Below are 25436 nucleotides of genomic sequence, written 5' to 3'. Positions count from 1 at the left end.
GATGCTGCTTGAATGTTTTTTTTTATCGGAAGCAGAGATTTTTTGGGTCTAATGAGCACTTAAAACCATTTCTGCAGCAGCTTCAACTTCAAGCTGAGGATGTTGCTGCTTGGCCCAAACTGTTAGTGTTGCTAAAACTGAGACACAGCCCAAATCTGTTCAGACTAATAAGAATGAATGGAGCACAATAAGTCAATGCTGGGAATCAGGGGAACTCATCAAAAGCAACAGCTCTGTCCTGTTGCCGAATACTCGTCATGAAAATCACTATTTAAAGGAGGTAAATATACACTCATCACAGGTAGGTGGATGGCTAACATTTTCAACCACGTGAAATCTTCATTATGTCAAAATATGGTCACAGCCCCCATATGTATGTATGCTAAAAGGCTTTGAGAAAACAAGTGTGGTCAACCATTTAAAACTCCCCCAAACATCTCAAGGCAAACCGAACAATAAACTCTCAAAAGCAGGCTATATCTGTCTGATTACTATAATCAAGAAAACATTAAAACTTAAATTTATACACTACTGTTCAAAAGCTTTGGGGTCACTTAGAAATGTACTTATTTTTGAAAGAAAATCATTTTTTTTCAATGAAGATAACATTAATCAGAAATACAGTCTAGACATTGTTAATGTGGTAAATGACTATTCTAGCTGGAAACAGCTGATTTTTAATGGAATATCTACATAGAGATACAGAGGAACATTTCCAGCAACCATCACTCCTGTGTTCTAATGCTACATTGTGTTAGCTAATGGTGTTGAAAGGCTCATTGATGATTAGAAAACCCTTGTACAGTTATGTTAGCACATGAATAAAAGTGTGAACTTTTGAATGGTAGTATATGTACAGTCCTGTGGAGTCCTGGAATTGTTTTTGTAACATTAAAACGTTCCAGAAGAAACTAAATACAGGGGGTTTCGTTGGAATTCTGTTCCTACGGCGTGACGTAACGCAATTTTTGCCGTAAGTTGGAACTCACATATGTACACTAAGTTCCATCTCAATAATCACACCACTATGGTGCATTGTAATCACGGATGATTTCATCAGAGCAGATCTTTTCACATGTTCAAGTATATGCTTTTTATCGCCGATGATCATTGAGACAGTCGTGGGACTTAGGCCAAGTAACTGGCTGATGTTCATCGGTGTTTAACCCGTTTCCAAGCGTTTTATTATATCTAACTTCCCTTCCATGGAGATGGTTTTCCTTTTCTTTGAAGCACTGCCATCAGAAGAGTCTAACTTATGTTTTGGGGCCATAATGACAGGCAAAAAGTTTCCAAAAAAACAACACAAATGAAAGAAAGCAAATGTAGCACAATCCAATGTGGCGTACAACCAGCGAATGTAAACGAAGCTGTCTTCTTCATATAGCGCTGCGTGACGATGTATTCGTCCACTCCACTTGCCAACTAGTTCCCACGCAATTTTTTTTTAACGTTGCAAACACCGGAATGATGGAACAAGACTTTCTTAATAAATATAAGGGTGATGGCAACGTAATCACAAAACGCCGTAGGTTGAGGACGTCATAAACAGAAGACCTACTGCAGTATACTGTATATTAGTGGTGTAAAAACAAAAAATATCTACTGTGCAAGTATAGTTTTACAGCTCGCGATGTGACTCTTTATTCAGAGTAAATGAGGGGCAAACTTTCATGAGATTTAGCTTTGAAAGTCATGTAACTGTACTTAATGGAAACAAATACAAACATCAAAGTGCAAAAACCTAGCAACAAACTTGCTCATATGTCAAGCAAGGTTCAAAGGATCAAAAAACTCTGTACTCTGCATTTCAGAACTGAACATGGAAGTATCCACTGGCGGACTGCAAGGCATAACATATGAGCAAAACCATCCTAAACAAATAACGGTCTGCCTAATTTTGCAGCCGCTGTCATAATTTTCACCCTTTTCTTTTTCACCACAACTACTAGAGGGTAATAGCTTCATTCTAAGTGGAATATATTTATCCTTCACAAAATGTCAAACTGTTGTTGTCACATCATTGTAGCAACAACAGCTATGGCATGTGGAAAGCAACTGCCCCATGGGCATATCACACAAGTGCACAGATGCACAGGCATGGAGGAAGCAGGCATGCATGCCCACACACATATAAGCACACCTGTAAACATATACCGCGTGCTGGTATTTCAGCAACTGTCTCCTCCTCTCATCATATCCATATACACATCTCCTCCTCCTCCCTCCTCTCCCAACCCATCCTCCAATCCACCCACAGAGTCTCCCCGATGTTGTGGCCTGCCCGTGACAGTAATTGAGGGAAGCTGGCCGGAACAGTGTGAAGATGGGGGAGGAAGAGGGAAGGATGGGAGGAGAGAGAGATGAAAAGAGGAAGGGAGGGGGAAACCATTCATCTGAGACCCATGGATGTGGAATGGCATATTACAGGTCTAATGTGTAATTAGATAGATAGGGAATAAGGTCAGCGTGCTCTGAGAAGGGGTAATTGCTGTTGGCACAGTGCCATCTAGTGGTGCAGATGTAAACAGGAAGCCTCGTCCTCAGGTGGACGGTTGTGGAACCAGCAGGAATCGTATTAGAAGTTAACGATGATTTATGACATATTCTTCACCATCTGCAAGTGGAATTTGTGATTGTTTGCTTCTCGCGCTGCGTGCAGCATTGCTGTCACATGCACTGCCAGACAACGGGGCATTTGTTTCATTTCGTCATGTGGCTCTTGTGCTTCCGGCCAGTCTTTTTAGTCTTTTAGTCTAAAAAACTGGCGAGCAGTAAATTGCTGGGTTCTGAAAACTTTCACTTTTACCTTTCAATACAGTTTGGAACACATAAGGACAGCCAGGTATACAGACAGCAGCGTCTTTACGTGTCCTTCTGCCTGCGTTCATGCTTGTGTTTACATGTTTGCTATGGCAATGTCCCTGATGAGAGAACCAGGCCTCCCCTCCCTGCTTCCTGATGACAGGTGTTTGGTCCAGACCTCCTGGAGACAGTCAGATCACATGACAGGAAGCTGCTAAAGCTGTTGGACCAGTAGTAAACACAGAGAAATTACCACCCTGGGGGCAGGAAAATATTCTTTCCCTGCGTTTACAAGCTATGTTTAATACATGTTTTTGTGCAACTTTAAGCATGCAGCCTGAAAAAACTACAGAGATGTGTTATTATGTCAATAAAAATCATGGTTTGCTAATGTCATGGTGTGTACCTATGGAAGCGGTTTTATATTATATGCATAAAAACCACTGAAAAGACATCAAAAACCATTGATGTCTTTTTTGACATCACATCTATAAGGATTTAATGCAATGTGATTTAAATATTATATAGCATATCTTACATATCTGTGAGTTGCTATAAAACACAAAGTACACATTTCAGTTAGTAATTTGAATAAGTTTTGTTAACCGACTGCTGTGTAATACTGCTGTACTGTAAGTCTGTCTAACAAACTTTGTTCTTTGTAGCTTTTCTGACCATGTACAATTACACTTTTCATTCTGAGCTCTACTACAAATAAATCCCATCTAACTAGCAGCAGCACAGCTTTATTCATGTCTTTTAATGAGTTTAAGAAAGCTCACAGACAGTAGGCACATGTTATAAAAGAGACACAGAATAGAAACATTGTCATTCCTCATTTCTCATTTTCTCCTGTTACACTTCTAAATAAAAAATCAGCTTAGATAATGTGCAGTGCTTATTTGTGTGAAGTGCTACCAACATGTTACATGATATTTCGGGAATTGAGAGATGTGTTTTTTTTTTACGAATATTTAGAATTTTCTCCAGACTATAGGAATAATTGGAAGACAACTAATCATTAATTTAAACCAGGGGTGTCAAACTCATTTTAGTTCAGGGACAACATTCAGTGCAATTTGATCTCAAGTGACCAGTAAAATCAGAGCATAATAACCTATAAATAACCACAACTCCAAAATTTCCCTTTTGTTTTAGTGTAAAAAAGTTCATTCTGAAAATGTTCACATTTAATGAACTATGTTTTTACAAAACATTATGAATAACCTGAAATTTCTTAAGAAGGATAAATTCAATTTCAACAACATTATGCCTCAGTTTATCATTTACACATTACAACTTACAGATCACAGTTTATCTACAAAGGCACACAACATTTAGTCATAGAAATCTGGAACTGAATGATACAGGATTTTACTTTATGATCAAAAAGTCAGAGAAAAAAAGACAAAAAACAATACAAAATATTACAAAAATGAGACTCAAAATGACAAAAATGACGCACGATCAACAAAAGCGAGAAAGAAATGAGAAAAATGAAACAACATAGAACAAGAGACAAAAAATTTGATAAAAAAGTTACAAAGTAACAAAAGAATGGACAAAAACAAGACAAAAATACACAAATGAAACAAACAAGACAAAAAATGACAAAAAAGAAACAAAGCAACAAAAAACAAACACAAAACGACAAAAATGATGCACAAAACAATGAATAAAATGAAACACAAAATGACAAAAATAAGAGAAAAAACACAAGCCAGACAAAACAGAAAGAAAACGACAAAAATGAGGAACAAAATGACGAAAACATGAGACAAGTGTCAAAAGTCAGTCAATAAACAACACTAAATATTACAAAAAATGAGACACAAAACAACAAAAGAACAATGACCAATATGATATTTTACTTTATGATCAAAACAGCTTGTCTACAAATTGTTTGAAATTTATAGTTTTACAAATTTACAGTTTGCAGTTAATGTCTTCTCTGTAATTTTTACACTTTACAAAGTCGACCTGTGGGCCGGATTAGATCCTCTGGCGGGCCTCTATTGACCCACGATCCGCATGTTTGACACCCCTGGTTTAGATCCTGCGTTGTCTGCATTGTTTTAATATTTTTCTTCTTTGCTTTTTGAGCTGGAACTGTTGTGACGAGCTTTACATTTTAAAAAAAGTTACGGAATTATTGCCAAAAATGAATCGTTTGCAGCCAAACTCTCCGAGCATTGCAAGAACTAAAAGAGGAAATACAATTACGGCCAAAATGAAGACCGGAGCTCTGCTGTCTAAACACCACCAGACATACAACTTATAAATGCATGTGTGTGTGTGTGTGTGTGTGTGTGTGTGTGTGTGTGTGTGCGTGCATGTCACACACTCCTCCATCGTTCTATTACATGGGCCAGTGACTGCGCCATCTCTCCAGTTTCACCCCTCTGCTCTCCCAGACGTCTCATATTGCCCGGAGGGATGGTGTTGATGCGGGAGGCAGAGGTGGTGGTGGTGGTGGTGGTGGTGGTGGTGGTGGGGGAGTGAGAGGGCGGGTGACTACACACATTATCTGTCTGAGAGGAGCTCAAACCACACGGCCGCATCCTCCATCTCCTCTCTGCTGACTTCAACATCTAACACTTGGTCCCAGTAATCTCTGGCTGCTCGTGCTCGCCGTGTCCTGGCAATTGTTCATTCCGTTAGCTGATAACTGAATTATTTGCTGAGACAAAATGACTGAAGAGGCCACCTGTATCATGTTCAATTATAGTAAATAAGCCCTTTATAGTTACTCGTCATTTGGGAGTATACTACAACTCAACTGCTGATTATACTGTGATAAAAAAAATCCCTCTTCTTGTATTTAACTAATTATAATTACTCCATAGTGCACCTGCATTCTCAGCAGAAGTGCGACTATATTTGTGCATTTCAGTTCAAATCAATGACCAGTTTAATTTAGAATCAATCCTGCCCCCTGGTGGACACATAATTGAAAAAAAATCCACAAAGTTGAACGTCCAGCACATTTTATTTTTGTTTTAAAAAGGTAACCTAAGGTTTGCTGATTGTAAAATAATGATCCTTTAGGTAATTTCCGCTACATAATGACTGCTGTTCTGGCAATTCATATCAAATGAAATGCCAAGCTCTTATCAAAAAAAGCAAAGGTCTGTCATGAAGTATACGAGCTGGAACTGCAGTGGCATGAAAAGTATGAGTCATATCACCTTCATTGGCGATCATAAGACTGCGTTATCATGTGATGTTGTTCTGTTAGGAGCGTCAGGTTTCTCTTTCTGTTCATCTGAAACGTCAGACAATTACAAGGAAGAAGTCTGTATAAATACTATGCACCGACCCTCCATTTTGTTCACTTGTAATTCGAAACAAACACACATTCCGCCATTTTGCAGCATATTTATCTAATTTTGCTTCAATATTCCTTCGAAATTTTACAAAGTTATTCCGTTTGTGTCAGGTTCATGGTGTCTATCAGCCTTCATTAATGTTCATGTCCTCTGATGTTGTTTTTAGGTTGATGATTCGGTCATGATCAGACCACAATGCATCTCCGGTGACTAAACGCCCCCTCGGTCAATGGTAGACACACAGGAAGTCCGCGTACAGCAGTGCATGCCTGATTTCTCGGAGGCAGATTGTTTTACGAGAACAATATTCACGGAGGGAAAGTTCCAAGTTTACTTCACAATCCACTCGTATGAAAGCAGAGTCTGCAGAAACCACAGGGGAGAAACAACTGACCACACCCTCACCACAGAGCAAACAGATCCATCGAAGCTCACCTTGTATCAAAGCTGACTATTATCTTGTCTGTTCTGTAAGTACATAAATAAACTCAGTGTTCTTTAATATCTCTGATAAAACGCTGGGAGTGTGAATAATAGTGTCTGAAATTATGATGAATTCTGAAATATTTTCCTCCCCAAACTTGTTGTCCTGCACTTATTTAAGTGTTTATAAAAGTTTGTATGAATATGTTTTGCATTAATGTGACTCACTTTGATAAGGCTGCTTCTGAGCGGAGCATGACGGCATTTCGGCCACCCACACAACTCTAAGAGCGGACAAAACCAGCTCTGGCAGGAACTCATCCAGGGGAAGAGCTGATCTGCTGCAACAGCGTACATACTGCCATCGAAAACCAGCAGAAGCATCTTTTTAACTTTAACATGCTGGCTACAAGCTAATAAGAATTTTATAATTTCATTTCTTCATTTATTTGGATGGGACAGTGCATATTAATGAATGTACAATCACAGAAGTTTACACAATGCAGCAGTAAATAAGCCGGATTTAGCACAAGTGCTAATTTCCATCAGTTGTCCCAAACATACAAGAAAAACATACAGGGTTACAGACATATAAAACAATATAGTAAAACAAAGACAATGATGATAAATTAATTCTGGCTAGGTTAAGCCTACACTAAAGTGTTATTATTTTAATAAAGTGCTTTCTATAGTTGCAGTGCCTGTTTTTAAAGTGCCTATGCTTGTAAGTTTGATTGTTAATCAGTCATGCCTTATACTGTCTCTTAAAACTGACAAAGGTGGAGCTTTCTCTGATAGCTGTAGGTAAAGTATTCCAGTTTGTGCAACCTTTAATAGATAAGGCATTCTGTGCAAAGGAGGACTTTCTAAATTTTACTTCACAATCACCCCTGTTGGCTGACCTTGTCTTATGAAAACCATTTCTCTTTTTGATAAAATGCCCCAGGGGCGGTGGACCATCCCATTCATAGACTTATACAGTGCCATGAAAAAGTCTTTCCCCACTTTATTGTTTAAGATGATCAAACAAATGTAAATATCAGACAAAGATAACCCAAGTAAACACAAAATGCAGTTTTTAAATGATTTTTATTTATTAAGGAAAATAAACTATTCAAAGCTACCTGGCCCTGTGTGAAAAAGTAATTGCCCCCTAAAGCTAATAACTGGTTGGGCTACCCTCAGCGGCAACAACTGAAATCAAGTGTTTTCTATAACTGGCAATGAGTCTTTCACATCTCTGTGGAGATATTTTGGTCCACTCTTATTTGCGGAATTGTTTTAATTTAGCAACACTGGAGGGTTTCCGAGCATGAACAGCCTTTTTAAGGTCATGCCACAGCATTTCAATAGGATTCAAGTTCAGACTTGGTCTAGGCCACTCCAAAACCGTCATTTAGTTTTTTAAAGCCATTCAGAAGTCGACTTGCTGGTGTGTTTTGGATTGTTGTCCTGCTACAGAACCCAAGTGTGCTTCAATTTGAAGTCACAAACTGATGGCCAAACATTGTCCTTCAGGGTTTTCTGGTAGAGAACAGAATTCATGGTTCCATCAATCACAGCAAGTCGTCCAGGTCCTGAAGCAGCAAAGCAGCCTCAGACCATCAAATTACCACCACCATGTTTGACTGTTGGTATGAAGATCTCTTGTAACGAGACACACACCTTCCATAAAGTTCAACTTTCATCTCGTCCGTCCATAGAATATTCTCCTAAAAGTCTTGGGGATCATTCAGATGTTTGTTTGCAAAAGTAAGACGAGCCTTTATGTTCTTTTTGGTCAGCAGTGGTTTTACCTTGAAACTCTGCCATGGATCCATTTTTGCCCAGTCTCTTCCTTATTGTTGAGTCATAAACACTGACCTTAACTAAGCCAAGGGAGAAGATCTTTATATGTTGTCCTGGGTTCCTTTGTGACCTCCTGAATGAGTCGTCGCTCTGCTCTTGGGGTATTTTTGGTCAGCCGGACACTCCTGGGAAGGTTCACCACTGTTCCATGTTTTCTCTATTTGTGGATAATGTCTCTCACCGTAGTGAAATTGAACTCGCTTTCCAAAAATGTGATTAGCCACAGTTAACTCATGATTTAACAAGGGGGGCAATTACTTTTCCACGTAGGCAGAGGTGGGTAGTAACGAGAGTAACGAGAACATCATTTCTAAAAAATAAATCGGACACTACAATCAAACAGTTACTCAGTACTTGAGTAGTCTTTTCACCAAATACTTTTTTACTCTTACTTGAGTAATTTTTTGGATGACTATTTTTTACTTCTACTTGAGTGATATTATTTTGAAGTAGTGTTACTCTTACTTGAGTACAATTTCTGGATACTCTACCCACCTCTGCAGGTATGTTTGGATAGCTTTTTGCCCTTAAAACATTAAATCATCAGTTAAAAACTGCATTTTGTGTTTACATTGGTTATCTTTGTCTAATATTTAATTTTGTTTGATGGTCTTAATTCGAGAAGGGGCAAATACTTTTTCAGGGCACTGTATATTAAGCGAGCACTTTTAAATAATTTGACATTGTCAAGGCTTATGAATTGATATTTCTTTAAGATTGCACAATGACTGGATTTTTGTCAAAAACTTTGATGGCTTTTTTTTTTTTTTTTTTTTAATAAAGCTGTTCAATAGGTTTTAGAACAGAGAGGCTAGCAAAGAACCAGGCTGGAAAGCAGTACTTCATGGCAAATATGTAAAAAGCTCACAAATAAGTCTTGCTGAAGCATAGGAATGCTAAAATAGGCGATTTCAGCATCTCATGGTGACAACAACTACTTGTTGAGTCACCGTGGCTGTTTGTTTTACAGCCCTATCCCTCGTGCTTCCATGATTACAGTGAAGATCTGCATGCCCTGAAATTTACTTTAAACCCGGCCACAAGCTGCCCTAACTGGGCAAGAATGAGTCAGCGTCTTAATGTGAAACTGTAAAGAAATTCAAAAGAAATTCATTTGAAAAATTAAAAAATGCGTGCCTTTGTGGCTTCTGTTGACAAAAAAAAGTGCTTTCTCTCATAAAGTTTTCATAAAGCTGCCAGTTTTGTTTGTGTAAGCATATCTCAAAGGTGCTGCCAGTAATCAGTGTCATAATAAGGAGGAGTGATGTCACCGTCTTGTTAATCATTAGTCAAACATGGCAGGACTCAAATACTGCTTTTATTGCCCAGTGTGTCGGAGTGTGTTGTCATCCTGTCCAAAATCCTGGAAAAACACACAGCTGTAAGCTGACTATGCAGTACATTTCAACTGCTCCAGGAAGAATAACAGCATTAAAACGTGCATATTATTAGAAACTGTTCTATCTCTGACCGCAGGCAGACACTACATGTCAATGCACAATGGACTCCTTGTTAGAGTCAACTATCTAAACAACGTAAAAACTCTGTTAGCCTTCTGACAGCTAGCTCTTTCACCCTTTACTGACACACTCTTTCTATTTGTCTGTCTGTTTCGGCATTAATAAGGCAGCTCCAGACACTCATCTGTACAGTATGTGGGCGGCGGCTGCATTCGACTGGCACAACAAAAAAAATGTCAGCGGAAGCAAATCCCAAGTACTCTCAGCTCCCTCCCTCCTTCTGCAATCCATCTGCAGCCGAGCCCCTGAAAATCTGCTCACAAACAGCTCATTGATATGGCATGTGTGATGAAATTAGACCAGGGGTGGCGCTCACTCAGCACTCACCAGATACTATCCACAGACTTCCACACATGGGTGTAAAGGCCACGAAACCATCAATACATTCTAGCAGGACACGTTTCAGGTTGAGTTTCTTGGGAAACACATTTTGACCCAGCTATCAGAAAAACAAAAATTCGATCATTCAAATCAATGAGTTAAACTGCGGATGTTTACCGAGAGGTGAAACTCCTCCAGCTACTATGAGAGTATGATTCAGCAATCACAGATAACCTTTTTATCGCGCTTGACATTTAAGGCAACAACATGAACACAACTGATGTACATCAAAATGCAGAACAATTGCTGTAACCTCTAGTGGATATTAAACTTGTCTGTCATGTACAACCAGAACACATGGGATTTGAGAGCTGATTTTACACAATCTATGGATGCATCACTCTCAATCACTATGAGACAAATAATAAAGCAGAGCATGAATCTGCTATTCAGTTTTCAACATTCTAACTCAGGGGCCACATTCAGCCCAATTTTATCTCAAGTGACCAGTAAAATCTCAGCATAATAACCGATAAATAACCACAATTCCAAAGTTTTTCTTTGTTTTAGTGCAAAAAAAAACTACATTCTGAAAATGTTCACATTTATTGAACTATCGCTTTGCAAAACATTATGAACAAAATAAAATTTCTTAAGAGAAATAAATTCAGTTTCAACAATGTTATGCCTCAGTTTATCATTTACACATTACAACTTACAGATCACAGTTTATCTACAAAGACACAAAATATTTAGTCACAGGAATCTGGAACTGAATGATATTGTATTTTACTTTTTAAAAAAAACAACATAAACAAGACAAAATATTACAAAAATGAGACACAAAATGTGACAAAAAGAGCAATAAAGTATTTAACTTTAAGATCAACATTTACAGTGTTTCAAATGTATAATTTGCAGTTCATGTCTTCTCTGTAATTTTTACATTTTGCAAAGTCATTCTGGGGCTGGACTGGACCCTCTGGTGGGCCGGTTTTGGCCCCAATCATGAGACAAACTCAATTGCAAAGTAAAAGTTATGCAAAAAATAGTTACATCAGAAACAATTACAAGTGACTGCATAACTACGACTGCTAAATGATATTATATATTATTTTACATTTTGATGTTGAAGATGGTCAAGATAAAGTTTATTTAATTCCTCTAAGCATGCTTGTGTACTGTATGCTGGGTAAATCATAATAAATCCAGGTCTCATTTTTAGACGGTCATCATGTATGCAAAAGTTACATTTTCTGTAAAGTGAACAAAAGTCAATACAACCTCAAGCAGCAAATATTCACCCCCCCCAAAAAAAAGATTCTTCAAAAGTTAATGCATGAATGTACACTAAAAGTCAAAAGTTTGGACACACCTTCTCCTTCAATGCTTTTTATTTATTTATTCTATTTTCTACATTGTAGGTTATTACTGAAGATCAACACTTTTTTGTTTACAACATAATTCCATATGTATTCTTTTATAGCTTTGATGTCACCAGTATTAATCTACAACATAGAAAATAATGAAATAAAAACCACTGAATGAAAAGGTGTGTCCAAACTTAATTTCCATAGTTCTCCTTAACTGCTGTTTTAATGCCAAAAACACCCTGATTTCTTAGGTCACAGGTCCCTGGAACTGAACAATATAGTATTTTACAACTTGTCACGATCTAGAAATAATTTAAAATTTACATTCATTTCCACATCTGTGTAGTAATCCTGACCACCTGAACTGACACACCACACACACACTGAAGTTCTAACTATTAAGGAAAAAGGTTTAGTTGTCCCCCTGCCTTGTAAATGTATAAAATTTATCCCAAAAAATAAACATAAAAGTTGTGACAGTACAGTGGGCAGTGAGCAGTGACTTGTATTGAAAGATTGCAGTTAATGTCATCTCAGTCATCCTACGTTTCACAGCCCTGATCTAACTTATGCATCACTGCGAGTAGATAACCTCGAGTATTTCCACACAATGAGCCCAGTCTGAGCCAGAAGGCCTTTCAACCTAATGCACACTGTGGTTTGACTGGTAAATACAAGGAAATTGCTTCTGCTTGTAAATACTTGTCTTTTACATAAAAACTGACATTTATTTAGTTTTATCCCGCTAGAAGCAGTGATTCAGAAATGCAGCATGTCAAATATTCAATAAACAATTCAACTTCTGTTCAGGGTGGTGTCTCTTAGCCCGACTCTATTTTGGATGAGCGAGATTAGTAAGGCAGAAAGAATTCAAGACTTGCTGAATATTATGACAGAATGAATGAATCGATTATGTCGCCGTTAAAAAGTAACCTCAGGTTTAAAACAAAACCCTGCCTCTGTCTGGCCGTTATCCCTCAGCTCATGGAAAGTGTTCTGACAAAAGGGGACTTCAAAGCGAAAATACCAACATCACAAAGGCTTTATCTGCAATACAGTATGCTGAATTGTGTGTGCTTAACCTAAGTCACAGATTGTGATGCGCCTTTGATGTAATGAGCAGCCTGCAAATAGTGGAGGAAGGGCTTCACGGGACTCGTGAAGTAAACTGAGCCGTAACCTCATTGAAACGTTGTGCAATTTAACTTCACTGACACACTGCAGCTCTGAAAAACAGTCTGTTGTAATAATGAAATCTCTGCAAAATGTCACAAAGACACCAATGACATCAAGAAGACACAATTAAAAATCAAACAATGTGAAAGACCAGGGTGTGAGAAGGGCAGCGCTTCATCACAGCACGGTGAAATACCACATGTTGTGCAGAACTGCTTGCCAGAAACCGTCATTACTCTGCTACGTTCCTTGGTGGAATTATGTGGTGATCGGCGTACGTTTGTCCGTCTGTCTGTTAGCAACATTACTCAAAAAGGGACGAACGGACCCCACAGAAGCCACAACGAAACTTAGCAAAGCATCTCACCGACTAACATCGCGAATGCACTCAAATAAAGACAAATTAACTTATTACTCTGCCAAGGAACACGGCAGAGTTATGTGGCAATCGGTGTCTGTCTGTCTGTCTGTCTGTCTGTCTGTCTGTCTGTCTGTCTGTCTGTCTGTAAGCAACATTCCTTTAAAATGGACCAATGGATTTTGGTGAAATTTTCAGGGAAGGTCAGAAATGACACAAGGACCAAGTGATTAGATTTTGGCAGTGATGCAGCTTACAGTCTGGATCCACGGATTTGTTAAAGATTTCTGTATCATTGCGAGATAGCTGTAACTATGACAACAAGTGAACACTACATCAGCTGCCTGCTAACGATCACATGATTGTGATCCTACTACAAATCCACTGTGAACTCATCAGGACTTATCCGTCGGAAATGATACAAGGAACAATTGATTAAATTGTGGGGGTGTTTCCAAGTCTCATCAATTCCCGCTAGGGCTGCAGCATCTACAATATATGCACGATACAGCGTGGATGTCCGTCCATCAGCACGAACATCCGCAGCTGACATCCCATGGACATCCATTCTGTATCGTGCATATATTATATATGCGTGTTCCGCCCGGACGGTTATTTCAGTTGCACACCGCACTCCGTTTCTGATGCCATAACGTGCATGAGACAGAGACATACGATTAGTCGATTAATCGATAGCTGCAGCCCTAACTCCCGCCGCCCACTACATATTTAGGTCAAGTGATTCGGTATCCGTACTTAACGTACACATGTGTAACACATGACTGTGCTCAGCGCAAGGTCATTTTGTTTGTGGGTACATCTATATTAAATGGCCACATTCTATGTTGCTGTGATTGCTGCCACAATTCTTTCCAAGATTTCTGATGTCTGGGTGCTTTCCTTGTTAGAAGTGTGGTCCAACATAGAAAACTAGTTCCACTGGGTGGAGGCAGAATCAAGGTGGAGCATGAGTGTTCGGCGTACTTCAGAGAAATGTTAAATTTGTTGACATACGGCTGCTCTGAAGAGGCTGAAATGTCATATTTGAACCAAGGCTGAACTGTTAAAGTCCAACTATTTGCAAAAAAGTCCTTTATCTGTACCTACAGGCTTGTCTTTGATGTGGAAATGGCACAGGAAGAGAATGAACTGAGCTTGAAAAAGAGCTGAGAGTGAGTTGAATGTGTCCTATCGCTGCAAATCTGGCCTTTTACAGTTATATAAAGTGATAAATTCATTAGCAAGAAGCATTATAGTGATGAAAAGGGCAGACAAAAACACCATTTAAACAGACAATAAAAGGGGGATTTCAAATGAACAGTCAGCAGGAGGTGATTTCATTCGTCGGGAATCAGAGCGTAGGTATTCCCCTTCTCGACTGTCGAGGACAGTGGTTTGGATTGCGCAGCTATTTTAGTATGCAAAGCACAGTTCGATACAGAGCGAAGAGGAAGAAAGAAATCAAAAGCCGAACAACCAAATCCGGTGAGTTTTGGTTCAGTTTTAGAAGCCAGACGTCAAACTGAGCACCCAGCTGTATGTAAGTCGGAGGAGGTTCTGTGGGAAACACCATATAACTGACAGATTACAATGATGCCCACATCACTATTGACCGCTTTTCTCCAAACTAAGCGGCTAAATTTAGCTGCGAAGAGGAGGACTTTCTTCTTAAAGCATTTTTCTGACCAAAAGAACGTTCCAAATGCACTGATGTCATGAAGTCAAGCCCTACAAAGACAAACCGCCGAATAAGACATGTTTTGATGATGGCCTTGGATGGTTGTTATTAAAAGCAAGCTTTAATTGTCTCCTTTTATTTTTTTTGTCCTTTCGTTGGGTAAAACTGTGACCTGTTTACTTTCCCATACTTTAAACAGAGCATAAAAGGCATAACGTCTGCAATCATTCACAGTGTCCTCTTTTTTCTAACACCAATCTCTCACACACACACACACACACACACACACACACACACACACACACACACACACACACACACACACACACACGCTCGCACACAGGGGACTTCCAGGCCAACACACCTCCACCCACACTCAGCCTCCATCGCTACAGGCTCAACCTCAAGACGAACACACATTCCGTGCAGGTCTGCTCACATTTACACAAATAAATGGAGAATTAAGAGTATTGACGCACATCACCACACACTGTTTTAGTGTCTGACTTCGCCACCGGTGACCTAACAGTCCTACATCAAGTATTCTGTGGTACACAAATCAAAAAACTGCAAAGTCTAGTCTCACACATTTTTCCACATTGTATGCTACCTTATCCTACTACTTTGCTACAATTCAGAAGAAATGACATATTTTTGACTATATATATATTTATTTCTTCTTATAAAAATCTAAATTAAAATTAAAAATTACATATTTTACTAGCTGCAAAGTCAAGTTATCATCAATTATCTGCATCATCTAACTGCTTTCACACACATTTTTCCACTGTATGCTGCCTTATTCTATTACTTTGCTACAGCTCAGAGGATAATAACATAATTTTTATTATACATACTTATTTCTTCTTGTAAAAATCTACATTAAAATTAATAATTACATATTGTACTAGCTGTAAAGTTAAGATATGAATACTTTTCCTTTGTATGCTAGTTACAATCAATTATCATCCAACTGCTCAGACACACACTTATATTTTTCCACATTGTATGCTACCTTATTCTACTGCTTTGCTACAATTCAGAGGAAAATAACATCATTTTTACTACATATATTATTTCTTCTTACAAAAATCTAAACTAAAATAAAAAATGACACATTTTATTGCAAAGTCAAGTTATAATCAGTTTTCATCTAACTGCTCAGACACACTTATATTTTTCCATTATATGCTACCTTATACAACTACTTTGCAACAATTCAGGAGAAAATAGCATATTTTTAAATATATATATATATATATATATATATATATATATATATATATATATATATATATATACATATATATATATATATATATAATCTAAATAAAATTTAAATTACATATTGTATGAGTTGTAAAGTTAAGATATGAATATTTATCCAATGCTACCTTATTCTACTGCTTTGTTACAATTCTGAGGAAAATTTTATTTTTTATATATATATATATATATATATATATATATATATATATATATATATTATTACTATTATTATTACAAAAATCTAAATTAACATAAAAATGACATATTTTATTAGCTGCAAAGTCAAGTTATAATCAATTATCATCTAACTGCTCACATACACTTACATTTTTCCATTGTATGCCACCTTATTCCACTACTTTGCCACAATTCAGAGGAAAATAACATTTTTCATTACATATATTTATTTCTTCTCATAAAAATCTAAAATAAAATTAAAAATTACAAATTAATTAGCTGCCAAGTTAAGTTGTAAATATTTTTCCATTGTATGCTACCTTATTCTATTACTTTGCTACAATTCAGAGGATAATAACATATTTTTTAATTATACATATTTATTTCTTCTTGTAAAAATCTAAATTAAAATTAGTAATTACATATTTTATTAGCTGCACAGTCAAGTTACAATCAATTATCATCCAACTGCTCAGACACACACTTCTATTTTTCCACATTGTATGCTACCTTATTCTACTGCTTTGCTACAGTTCAGAGGAAAATAACATCATTTTTACTACATATATATTTATTTTTGCTTATAAAAATCTAAATTAAAATTTAAAATCACATATTGCATTGATTTCTTTCAAATTAAAGGGATTAATCACAACCCCTGCGGCAAACAAACAATAAAACTTAGCTTTTATTCAAACGCTAGTACACTGCTACTTATTATATTAACCCTTTTTTTTTTAACCAAACAGTGATTGTGGTGTGTGCAAACGTTGGACCACCAACTACTTTTCTTTGGGATCTGTCAGTTTATGACAGTTGAGAGCCGAAAATTTCTATAACGACTCGAATCTTGTGGTAACACTCAACAAACACAGGCTCCTCTGAGCAACCAACCGAGGAGATAACTGATGCTACCTAGCAGGGCTATAAAAAGACATCAGGGTGTTTTCAGCATTAAAACGGCAGTTAAGGAAAATTATGGAAATTAAGACGTGCATTCATGCATTAACTAATGAAGAATCATTTTGTTTTGGTGAATATTTGCTGCTTGAGGTTGAACTGACTCTTGTTCACCTTACAGAAAATGTAACTTTTGCATAGAAAAGTGCATGATGACCATAGAAAAAGAGAAAATAAACTTCATCTTGACCAGCTACATCATGAAGACGTAAAATAATATAAAATGTAACTTAGTTGTCATAGTTATGCAGTCTGCTGCAAAATTTTAAAAAATTACACTTTTAAGTAATTGTTTCTGATGTAGCTTATGTAATTTATGCATAATTGTAACTGCGTAACTTTTACTTGCAATTAAGTCTCTCATGGTTGTATTAGTACAGGGGTGTCAAACATGCGGCCCGTGGGCCAAAACCGGACCTCCAGAGGGTCCAGTCTGACCCTCAGGACGACTTTGCAAAATGTGAAAATTATAGACAAGATATCAAGTGCAAATTATAACTGTAAATTTGAAATAATTTCTAGAGCTTGACAAGTTGTTTTGATTTTTGAAGTAAAATACTTTATTGCTCTTTTTGTCACATTTTGTCATTTTGTGTCTCAGTTTTGTAATGTTTTGTCTTGTTTTTGTTCTTTTTGTCTGACTTCTGTCGTTTGTCCATTTTTTTGTCACCTTGGAACTTTTTTGTCTAATTTTTTGTCTCTTTTTTGCTTTGTTTCGTGTCGTCTCGTTTTTTTTTTATTTTGTTTCTCACTTTTGTTGTTTAGTGTCTCACTTTTTATAATGGTCTTGTTTTCTTTGTTTTTTAAAGTAAAACATTATATCATTCAGTTCCAGATACCTGTGACTAACTGTTTTGTGTCTTTGTAGAAATGTCGTGATCTGGAAGTTGCAATGTGTAAATGATAAACTGAGGTATAATGTTGTCGAAATTGAATTTATTTTTCTTAAGAAATTTCAGTTTGCTCATGATGTTTATTAAAAAAATAATTCCTTAAATGGAAATATTTTCAGAAGGTACTTTTTTGCACTAAGACAAAGGGAAATATTTGGAGTTGTCGTTATTTATAGGTTATTATGCTCTGATTTAACTGGTCCAGCCCACAAACAAGGCTGAATGTGGACCCTGAACTAAAATGAGTTAGACAGCAGGTAAATAATTACAATTATTATTAATAGTACCGTAGGGTTTTAGCCATACCATTTAATTTAGTTTAAGAAATTGCATTTTATGTAATGTAGGATTTAAAATTTACGATGTAAATTGACATCATAAATGTTTAATATGAATATTAATATATACTAATATTTAACTTCTTGTCTACTGGAGCGCTCGTCCAACCCCTGCTGTTTTAAATGTGCTGTATAAATGACCATAACTTGACCTCACTGACAGCGGCTTCAAAATGGTGTCTGACTACCTTCTAAGTCACTAATTCAGCCTCAAAATATAAGTTTCAGTTTTAATTTGCATCATTACATATCACCCTGAATGCAGCATTGCTATTCATTCAGAAAATAAAAGCAGGAACTATCGGTCGCCCACAGCCACGGTGAATAATCAAAATCCTCAAACTGTTCATCAGAAATACAGTTAATCACAAGACGTGCTGTGTCTTTGAAAGATAGTTTCAAAATTTGCCCTCTTCCTCAGAAACCGTACAGCAAGATAAGATAATGAACATCTTGACAGAAGTACACACCACACACAGCCCAGCCGAGCGCACAGAGGCTACGTATACACAAGCCAGTGCAGGTTTTTCTTTTAAAAAAATTAATCCTGAGTCGTGTGTTGCCCTGTTTAATTAAAAAGTAAGAATCATAATTCAAGACTAAACTTCCTCAATCTCAGCCCAGTGTCAGAACTTGTTCAGTCTGATGGTTTTACTGTGATACTGAGGTGTATCTAGCACCCGTTATTCCATCAGTCCAGCTATTCTCATGTTGCATTCCTGACAGAGGCTGGGAACACAGTGATCGTGTGGTTGTCTCTCCTCCATCAAGGTTGTCACGTTTTTTTTTTTTTTTAAAAATCTTAATTTAGTCGTGGTGAAGCTGGTTAAACAACGTAAAAGCAGAATGTTATAGTTTCACTGTGACAACCACATCCTCTATGAAGACACGTATATTACTTATATTGACACATATAGCAGCTATTGTTCACACACAGTGGCTGCAGTCTGCGACTTTGTGGAGACAGATGGACATTCCCATCATTCTGTGAAAGGCCTCTACTGAGGTGATGCATTTGGTTCCTCTGCTATGTTGACAAAACTGGGATCAGCCTCCTCAGCAAAAACTGACCTTTTTTTTAAAAGCTTTGTTTCAGTTTGTCGCAGACGACTTAGAACAGTTGCTGCATCATATTTTCCAGAGCCGTGTGTGCTGTATATTTCAGGTATTTTAGGGCAGACAACCAGCCTGTCTTATTACCAACAGTATCAGAAAGTTTTATTGCTGAGTAGCTTTTCACAAACAAAGAATCTGACTTAGTGTTTTAGTGCAGTGAAGCAGTAACATATAGATTACAAGTGTTGCTGGTAGAAGTTGAATAATTAAGAGTTAACCAAAGTCCCAGAGCCGACAAATGCTCTATGCTGCTTAGTGTATGTATCACTATATCATTACTCTGCCAAGGAACACGGTAGAGTTATGTGATGATCAGCGTATGTTTATCCGTCTGTCTGTCTGTCTGTTAGCAACATTACTCAAAAACGGACCAACGGATTTGAATGAAATTTTCGCGGAAGGTCAGAAATGACACAAGGACCAAGTGATTAGATTTTGGCACTGATGCAGTTTATAGTCTGGATCCACGGATTTGTTAAAGATTTTTGTGTCATTGTGAGATAGCGACACAGCATCTCTGTAACTATGACAACAAGTGAACACTATTTCAGCTGCCTGCTGACGATCACGATTGTGATCCTACTACAGATCCACCGCGGCGAACTTACCCGTCAGAAATCACACAACAACTGAGCAGCCTTGGCGGAATACTGCGCTCTCTGAGTGCTCCTCTAGTTGTAAAGTTGGTGGAGTGTGACAGGGAATTAGTTGGCCTTTTATTGACTTTCATTGTCTGGCAACACAAAAGTAACAACAAAAGCAGTCAGAGAGTGCAGTAAGTGCCAAGGCTGTTCATTCCCACATATGGCATTGTCAGAAATGCTGCATTTTTTATTTTTAGAAATGCAGCATTTGTTTATTAGTTATTGATAATCACAAATCACAGCACTATAGAATGTGGCCATTTAATATAGATGCACCCACAAACAAAATGACCTTGCGCTGAGCACAGGTGTGTGTTATCCATGTGTACATTAAGTACGGATACTGAATCACGTGACCTAAATATGTAGCAGGCGGCGGGAATTGATGGAACTCAGAAACACCCCCACAATTTAATCAATTGTTCCTTGTATCATTTTTGATGGATAAGTCCACAGCGGTGGATTTGTAGTAGGATCACAGTCATGTGATCGTCAGCAGGCAGCTGAAATAGTGTTCACTTGTTGTCATAGTTACATTGATGCCGTGTTGCTATCTCACAATGACACAAAAATCTTTAACAAATCCGTGGATCCAGACTATAAGCTGCCAAAATCTAATCACTTGGTCTTTGTGCCATTTCTGACCTTCCCTGAAAATTTCATCCAAATCCGTTGGTACATTTTTGAGTAATGTTGCTAACAGACAGACAGACAGACAGACAAACCAACACCAATCATTACATAACTCCGTGTTCCTTGGCGGAGTAATAAAAAAAAACACTTCAAGATCCACTTAGTAGTTTTTCTGGACCTTTGACTCACATCACATGATCTTCACCAGCGTATGGAACCACAGAACTATTGATCCTTAAATCTCCTTTTTCTTTCTGAGCATTTTAAGGACTTTTGTAAGATTAAAGTATAGCGAGGTAAAAGAAATCAGTACATTTGTGGACTCTTTCATTAATGACAAAAATGTGATATAATTGAAAGCTCCAACACTGCAGTTAAAAAGCCCTACAGTGAGATTGCTCACTCGACTAGGATGAACTTTAGAACAATCTTTTAAAGTTACAGCTGGGAAATGTGAACCTATTAATTACTGCAAACGCAGCTGTGAAGCTTGTGGATCTCATTCCTGGATGAATAAAGCCTTTCTGTCACCTTTAAAGCATCGTACTTTGTTTAGTGATTGTATTTTTTTAATCTGTGTTTGCAAAGTAAATAAAGTTAGAAAAAAAATAGTGGAGAAAAACTTTTCAGTGAAGTGTGCAGCCTGGGCCTACACAAGAATAAGAAGGAAATGTAGCCTACCTATTTGCTTTCATCCAGTGGCTGCAGCGTTTTTAATTTAAATCATTAACCGCCCAGAAACAGACTGGTTTTTTGGGCTTTTTTTGGAGGTGTGTCCGTAAAACTTGACCTCCTTTATCCCCGCAGCAGGAATCGAGGAAACAAAATGTGGCGCTTCTGCTTCTGTCAAGTCCAGCTGGGGCTGCGCATGCGCACGATCGCGCCACTGCAGCAGCAGCGGTGACGTCATCCATTCAAAATAAAGACAAGTCCGGACAGACACCGACCGAGCGACAGACGGCTGGACGGACGGACGGACAGACAGACAGGCGATGCTCCGGTCACCCCAGCAGCCGGCGGCCCGGACGCACTGAGGAGCTCCCGGGGGACGCTGGAGCCCCGAGCGGCGGAACAAAACCGAGCACAAGCCGCGGTTTCATTCGACGGGCGCCCCGGCGTGCGTCCGCTCCAGCTTGTTGTGGTTCCTCCTCGAACAAGAAGCATCACCCGATCTACCTGTCAAGTCACCACTCGGAGGATCCCGGCGGCGGGGAAATGTCTCTCCAGGACAAGCTGACGACCGCAGCGGCGAAGGGGAACACGGCGGACGTGGAGGATCTTCTGCGGGCAGGAGCTCCGGTTAACGGGGTGAACAAATTTGGACGAACCGCGGTGCAGGTCGGTGGAGACGCAAACAAAACACTAGTTAAGTTCAGATGGCAACCAGCTGCATGTCTGTCATAGAGAAACCCACAACCAGGGAACATGAACATGACCTATTTTTTAAAATTTTTTTAATTCGGCTTAAGTTTGGAAAAAGTAACGCTTCTCCAAATTACGCAGCGATCTGCTTATTTTTTACCGACAAAAAAACAAAAACAAAAACGCACAACCCAGCTCTCCTTTTAGGATTTATATAATGGATTTAGCTGCAAATTGCCTAAAGCTAAATAAACTGTCAGTTTGAAAGTAGGTTCTGCTGCAGCGGCTTGAGCGCTTCGATTCTTCAGTTTTGCTCTAGATTGTTTTATAACTCGCACATCAAATCGAAAGCAATAATAAAATAATTATCCCGTGCAACCCCGTAAAACATCCAGGTGAGATACTGTTCTTTATCTCTAAAACCGATAATTACAACAGGATCAGCAGCATAACAACTCCAGCTGTCCATGGCACATAAACAACCATATTTTTACATTTATGTTGCCTTTAAAATTGAGTTATCAAGCAACTTTAATGTGGAGAAACACTCAGTTGTCTTTCCCAATTTATTTAATTGCTATTTCAGCTAAATGCATAGGAGCTTTTTGCAGATTTTTAAAAAATGTTTAGATGTAAAATAGAAGCTTGCATTTGCTCATTTCCACTCAAGCAAATGATACTCAATGAGAGATAACATCTGACCATATTTCCACTTATTCATAGGCCCAAAAACAACTCTAATTGTCCTTTTTTTCCACAAATCTGCAAATATACCCTGATAAAGAAGGGGGAAAAAGTGCGTTAAAAGCACAAAGAACATTTATCCACGTGCGTAATGCCCTCCTTTTTGCAGCAGTCAGGGTGTGTTTTTGTCACCTGGTGTGGTGATGTAATTAAATAACAGCCATGTTCCTGTGAAGGTGATGATGATGGGCAGCTCCTCGGTGGCTCAGGCGTTGCTGGAACACGGAGCGGATCCCAACGTCGCTGACCGCAGCACCGGATCCACGCCGCTGCACGACGCGGCCAGGACGGGCTTTCTGGACACTGCGCGGCTGCTGGTGAAATTCCTGGCTGACCCGCGGGCCAGGGACCACGCGAACCGTCTGCCCATCGATTTGGCTGCACAGAACGGACATAGGGATGTCGTTGCTTTCTTGGAGACTCTGTAGAAACGACAACAGACACAAACCGGGCTGTGATGTGTTTTATTTCCTGCTGCTGCTGGTTCTGAGCGGAGACGCGCGGCCTGGAGAGGAGAGGCCTGCAGCCGAAATTACGCATTACGGCAATTTGATGTGAAATATCTTTTTATTTATTTGACTGTCGTTTGCTGAATACTTAACATTATTTTATTCTTAACGAAATCAGGGTTGTGGGTGGGCACAGGGCCGCTGGGATGAGAGATAACACACATATCCTGCAACGCTCAATCTGCTACACAGTGTTTTTGCTGCAGTTTTAACTCCTAATAATCACGGTGCAGTGCACGGTAAGGATTGTTTTGTTTTTTTTTTAAATTCCCATTCATGTCTAATATTTAACCAAAAAAAACTAAAAGCAATCAAATGTTTTGCACATTTGAACATTAGATGTTTAACTGATGCACTGTTCTTTTTCCTGTTTGTACAAATATTATGCAGATCTCGGATGTTATGCACTTTAATAAACTTTCATTTCAGAGAGTTTGTGTTTTGAGCAGGTTTAATCAAATTGGAACTGTGCTTTATATTCTGTCTAAAAGTTGGGTTACTGGAGAGAATTTTTAGCCTCAAGCAGTTATTTTTCGCTTCAGTTCAGTTTGTTGATTTCCGTATTTGAATACAGTTGGTTCGAAGAAGAGTGTTGAAAAATAAGCCTGTGGCAACACCAAGTGAACAAAGTGTACAATAACCTCAGGGCAACAACTTAAACTGCCGGATGGCTTCTCCCTAGATTTCCTTTTTCTCAGCTTTTTTTTTTCTTTCTTTTTTTTAAATTAACGGATTCAGATCACATACATTAACGTTCAGAAGTTTGGGTCACCCAGACAATTTCATGTTTTCCATGAAAACTCACACTTTTATTCATGTACCAACATAACTGTACAAGAGTTTTCTAATCATCATTTAGCCTTTCAACACCATTAGCTAACACAATGTAGCATTAGAACACAGGAGTGATGGTTGCTGGAAATGTTCCTCTGTACCTCTATGGAGATATTCCTTTAAAAATTTCCAGCTAGAATAATCATTTACCACATTAACAATGTCTAGACTGTATTTCTGATTAATTTAGTGCTATCTTCAGTAGTGTTCATCCACAGTTTTTCCTAACAGCTCATGATCCGAGTCCTCGCCACGGTCGATTTTTCATTGTTAAATGTGACAGTTAGGTCCAGGCCGATGCAGTCATTTATTATTTAACCCTTAGATGCACGAGTGATTGGACCCAGCACTCTTCCGTAAGTGGATCAAAAATGACTTGTATAAAAATCTGTGTTTTTTTTCCATTTTTGTCATTTTGGTTAAGAATAGTAATTTGTAATTGTATTATAGTTTTGGTCCACATAAGAATGATTTCATGTTTGAAATATGATTATTTTCCCCTTTATAACAGATTTTGAACATTTTGATAATTGGGGGGAAAAAGAATATTACACAGAACAGCAATAGACGAATGTCAACATCCATTTTGTTGACACTTTTCAATGCATTTCCTCCAAGTTTTTGCACTTCATCACCTCTTGTATGATATCAGTGATAAAGAGCTTGGGATAGTAATACAAATATTACAATTTCTTTAAAAGTATAAAAGGGAACTTAAAAATTTTAATGGAATTATGTCAAAAATGTTTTTTGAGGAATAGCTGGAAAATAAAATGATAAAAACTCTTCATTACAAATTCATGCTATATCTTCTCAAAGATATTGCATGAAAACAACATCACCGGGTCATTTTTGACCCACTTATGAATCTAAGGGTTAAATATGTACACTACAGTTCAAAAGTTTGGGGTCACTTAGAAATGTTCTGCTTTTTGAAAGAAAAACTTTTTTTTTTTCAATTATGATAACATTAAGTTAATCAGAAATACAATCTAGACATTGTTGATGTGGTAAATGACTATTCTAGCTGGAAATTTTTAATGGAATATCTACATAGAGGTACAGAGGAACATTTCCAGCAACCATCACTCCTGTGTTCTAATGCTACATTGTGTTAGCTAATTGG

At 38.0% G+C, this 25436-nt stretch overlaps 1 protein-coding gene and 1 long non-coding RNA gene across 5 annotated transcripts in view; one reads left to right on the top strand and one right to left on the bottom strand.

The window, feature by feature from the left end:
• The window catches only part of LOC118471743 (uncharacterized), a 117689-nt gene extending 96014 nt beyond the window's left edge, over positions 1 to 21675 (bottom strand). For all 4 annotated transcript variants that reach the window (XR_008601451.1, XR_008601453.1, XR_008601454.1 and 1 more), the window contains exon 1: positions 21543 to 21675. This is a non-coding gene — a long non-coding RNA (uncharacterized LOC118471743). The remainder of the gene's footprint in view (positions 1 to 21542) is intronic.
• A 147-nt stretch (positions 21676 to 21822) lies between these two features.
• Positions 21823 to 23908, top strand: cdkn2a/b (cyclin-dependent kinase inhibitor 2A/B (p15, inhibits CDK4)). Its single transcript, XM_023291763.3, has 2 exons — positions 21823 to 22199; positions 23144 to 23908. Exons 1-2 carry the CDS (start codon positions 22077 to 22079, stop codon positions 23393 to 23395), a joined length of 375 nt encoding a protein of 124 aa, XP_023147531.1. The 5' UTR covers positions 21823 to 22076; the 3' UTR covers positions 23396 to 23908.
• The last annotated feature ends 1528 nt before the right edge of the window (positions 23909 to 25436 follow it).

The sequence above is a fragment of the Amphiprion ocellaris genome, chromosome 4 (genome assembly GCF_022539595.1).
Source record: "Amphiprion ocellaris isolate individual 3 ecotype Okinawa chromosome 4, ASM2253959v1, whole genome shotgun sequence".
Taxonomy (NCBI): domain Eukaryota; kingdom Metazoa; phylum Chordata; class Actinopteri; family Pomacentridae; genus Amphiprion; species Amphiprion ocellaris.
This window is presented reverse-complemented; position numbering and strand designations above follow the sequence as displayed.

Coding starts and splice junctions, on each gene's coding strand:
- cdkn2a/b (XM_023291763.3), top strand. CDS start 22,077: ATGTCTCTCCAGGACAAGCTGACGACCGCAGCGGCGAAGGGGAACACG. Junction 22,200..23,143: donor TTGGACGAACCGCGGTGCAG/GTCGGTGGAGAC, acceptor GTTCCTGTGAAG/GTGATGATGATGGGCAGCTC.